Source organism: Limulus polyphemus, unplaced genomic scaffold (genome assembly GCF_000517525.1).
Source record: "Limulus polyphemus unplaced genomic scaffold, Limulus_polyphemus-2.1.2 Scaffold120, whole genome shotgun sequence".
NCBI classification, from domain to species: Eukaryota; Metazoa; Arthropoda; class Merostomata; order Xiphosura; family Limulidae; genus Limulus; species Limulus polyphemus.
The window spans coordinates 622,246-625,847 of record NW_013665730.1 but is presented as its reverse complement, the minus strand read 5'-3'; the positions used below and the strand labels follow the sequence as shown (position 1 = coordinate 625,847).

The 3,602-nt window shown below is 31.7% G+C and overlaps 1 protein-coding gene across 1 annotated transcript in view; it reads right to left on the bottom strand.

Moving 5' to 3' along the window:
* Positions 1-440: 440 nt before the first annotated feature.
* LOC106472406 (solute carrier family 10 member 6-like) overlaps positions 441-3,602 on the bottom strand; it is a 22,714-nt gene continuing 19,552 nt past the window's right edge. Inside the window, exons 3-5 of the mRNA XM_013933054.2 lie at positions 3,112-3,316; positions 1,678-1,938; positions 441-693 (exon numbers count right to left, since the gene is read on the bottom strand). Of these exons, the coding sequence (XP_013788508.2) occupies positions 487-693; positions 1,678-1,938; positions 3,112-3,316 (673 nt within the window). The 3' untranslated portion in view covers positions 441-486. The remainder of the gene's footprint in view (positions 694-1,677; positions 1,939-3,111; positions 3,317-3,602) is intronic.

The following is a 3,602-nucleotide window of genomic DNA, read 5'->3' as shown; positions in this document are numbered from 1 at the left end:
CGAATACACACAAAGATAACCTTGACAAAGAAGATCAACATTGAATAAGATATAAGGGCTAGAAACAGCAGTCACACTTTGCACAGAGTTATTTATTTGCACATCTATTTATTTCCTTCGAATCTATGAAAACAGGATAAGTTCTTATATAAAAAGTTTCCCGTAAAATATTGTAAATATCCATTCCTATTTCATTAATATTGTACAAATAATGCGTTTATTGAAAGCTATTACTGGCTGAATATTTATACATTATTGTTAAAGCATACGCTTGCAACACATTTTCTTTCTTCTGTAATCCTCTTCTTCGTTAATCCCGTCAGATTCTCTTGAGATTCAATGCACTGCGTATCACCATGATGAACACGTAAGCCGAAACTTTGATAACAAGAAATATTTTATTTGATTGAAATTAAATGTTTTTAAGGTAAGGTCTAGAGTGTTCCAAGTAGCATTGAACGAATTATAAAAATCTCTATACTTTGTTTATGCATGTGATTCATCGTGAGATTGCTCAAGTTTTATAACACCCTGATGGTTTTTAACTTGGCCTAAAGATTCTATATTTTCATCTTCAACTATCTGAGCTTTGAACCATCGTTTGTAGATCCTGTACGTTAAACTTGCTAAGCAGCAGGCACCAAATTGGACGAGTCCAAACAGAACGGGACACACAAGAACTTGATCCTGAACCTACCCAAGAAATATATATGTATATAAATAAGTCTGTTATGTAAGTAAAAACAGCAAATTATTTGTTTAATACTGAGTTGATTTTAATAGCAAATTCAAATTATATATTTCATATTTCAGAATTTCTTGGTTATAGTAAGACTTAAAATCTTGATTTTGGTATAAATTGAATTGATAACTCTTCAGCCCTAATTCTGTTGCCAAACAAAGTCCCCAATGGTGATAGTCATCACGTTGTCAAATTTATCTTACATGTGAAACACAGCGACACAAAATAATTATTGATTATATGACAAACTCAAAAATGTTTGGTAAAAACAATCCTTTAACTCTCTTTACTGGTCATTTTAACTGTAATCTAAGTGCAATTGAAATTCAAATGTTTAATGATATAATGATAATTTGAAAATGTGAATGAATTAAACGGAGCTTTTGTACAGGCAAAATATTAAAAACGAACATACAACATTGAATTGTTACACAATATAATTAGCTTTATTAAAAACAAGGCATAGTCCTAAAATTATTTCATATGTTTTGATAGAACGCCACCGAAAAAAAAAAGTTAATTTTACTGTACAACAATTCAACGTTGTATGTTTGTTTTTAATATTTTATGCATATTCTATCTCCGCCCCGCTCCCCCACACCAATGACACAGTTGTATGTCTAAGAACTTACAACGCTAGAAACCGGGTTTCGATATCCGTGGTGGGCAGAGCACAGATAGCTCTCATTATGTAGCTTTGTGCCTGATTACAAACAAACAAGTCTATCTCTGTTTTACCCTATTTGAGATAAAGTCAAAAATAAACAATTGTATTTGAATCGAGTGAAAAAAGTTAATGTTAAAATGGCCAATTTTGGCCTCTTGTCATAATTTAATTTTAATTTGAGTGGCCATAATTATGATGAAAAGTTTAGATACAATACACTCATAGTTAGACTGCGTGTATGACATAAATAGGACAAACGTCTACTTACTTCAAATGGAAAAGATAACGTTGAAACAGTTAATGCTGCACCAGTGTTCTGTATTCCAACCTCAAGCGCGATGGTTCTTCTCACTGGCGCCGTCTGTCGGAATACTGCTGCTCCACTAAAGCCTAAGACAAGACCTAATATTGGCAAGAATAAAGAGGCAACGCACTGTTGCCAAGGTACTTTTGCAAGCATCTTCGGAAAGATGTAGTATTGCATTCCCACAACAATCACAATGAGAGCAAATCCACAATAACTTCCGACCTTTATAAAGAAAATTAAAATATCATCAGTTTATGTTCCTACCTTGGATGTATACATTTTCATAGTAATAATATCAGGAGTTTGTCTGTTCTTTCATCAATTTAAGGAGACATATGTACTGGTGTCTGTTAGAATTTCCACATTTAATTAATGCTTACTTCTTGAACTACAACCATAAAAAAGAGAGAGAGAGCTAATCTTGTACTGTACCTATTTCTTATTCCTGGATTTTCTGATGATGATAATAATAATAAATAAAGTTTGTCTTATCCCAGAATTTAATTACCACTCCCAAAGAAATTGTACGCAAATATCGTAACTGTTTGAAGACACATTTAGAAGACAGTGTTCAACTGAAAAAGGAACTTGCGTGGTAAATTAGTGATTATATAACGTTTCGATCGATAGAAGATGTGGATCTTCATCGGGTGTTATTTTGATTTTAGAAAGTTTCTCTAACTAAAATATAAAACCAAATTGCAATATTATGGAAACTTTTGAACAAAAAGTAGAAGTATTTAGTTTCTATAACTAAGAGTTTCTGACATTTCATGTAATATAGACAAATATGGCACTTGAGAGTTCAACGGTACAATAATTATCCTGTTGTAGTTTCACAATGTGATGAATATACTTTAATAACATAAGTTTGGCCAAAGTCTATGTTTTAATGTCATAACTTTGACAAACTAATAGGTTTTGATTAACTATGCTCTAAGAACTTTTTGATGCTTATTAAATAACAGTTTGTTTGAATAATTAACAATCCGTGGCGACATCTCGTAGTTATGTTCTTTTTTGTTGCTGACTCCATTTGAAAGTTGTATTAATTAAGCTAGTAGCAAGTATAGACTGTGCAATAGCTTTTATTCGTATTGGTTACTCCCCAAAACCAGTTGTTACGTTGTTATTTTAGCCTATATGCCACAAGAGGTAAAAAAACAATCGGAATAAATAAATAAGTTAATCTTAAGCAATGTAGAAAAGAGGTAAACAAGCGACACACAAAAAAGTATTTCTTCTTTTTCAAAAATCAATATGACAGTAGGACCGAAAATTTATTTCTGGAAAACGTGAAATTTACACATAAATAGACGAACTGATTTATTTATTTCATTCCATATTGTTCGTATTCAGTAACAACTATAATTAAAATTCTTACATATACATTACCTTAGTTGCAACTCTTGCCACACGAGGGAGTTTCCAATGTACAAGTATTCCCACACATACCGGAACTGTAACAACTAACAAAGTCAGGGTCATATTTGTGTAAGGAATGATAATGTCTTTGGTGTCCAGTGCGTGACCATAGACCCAAAGAGTGAAGGGCATCATTCCAATGGCTACTACAGTTGAAGCTGTAGTCATAGTAACACTATACGAAGAGGAGTAAATTTGCATTTAACTTTTAAGTCTGACTTTATTAAGTTTGTATGTCATGACTAGGCTAAATATTATGATAAGTTTTGTACACAAATATGAAAAATAAAACATTGCATTGTAAATAGACGAAGACTCCTTGAGTGTTGTCAAAACCAAAAATATTAAAATACAAATTCCAAATCAAGTAGCAATCAAAACGTGACATAAGTTGTACACATAATTATAAATATGTTATTTTTATTATTTTATCTTCCAGGCTTGATATTTCGCAAGTTATT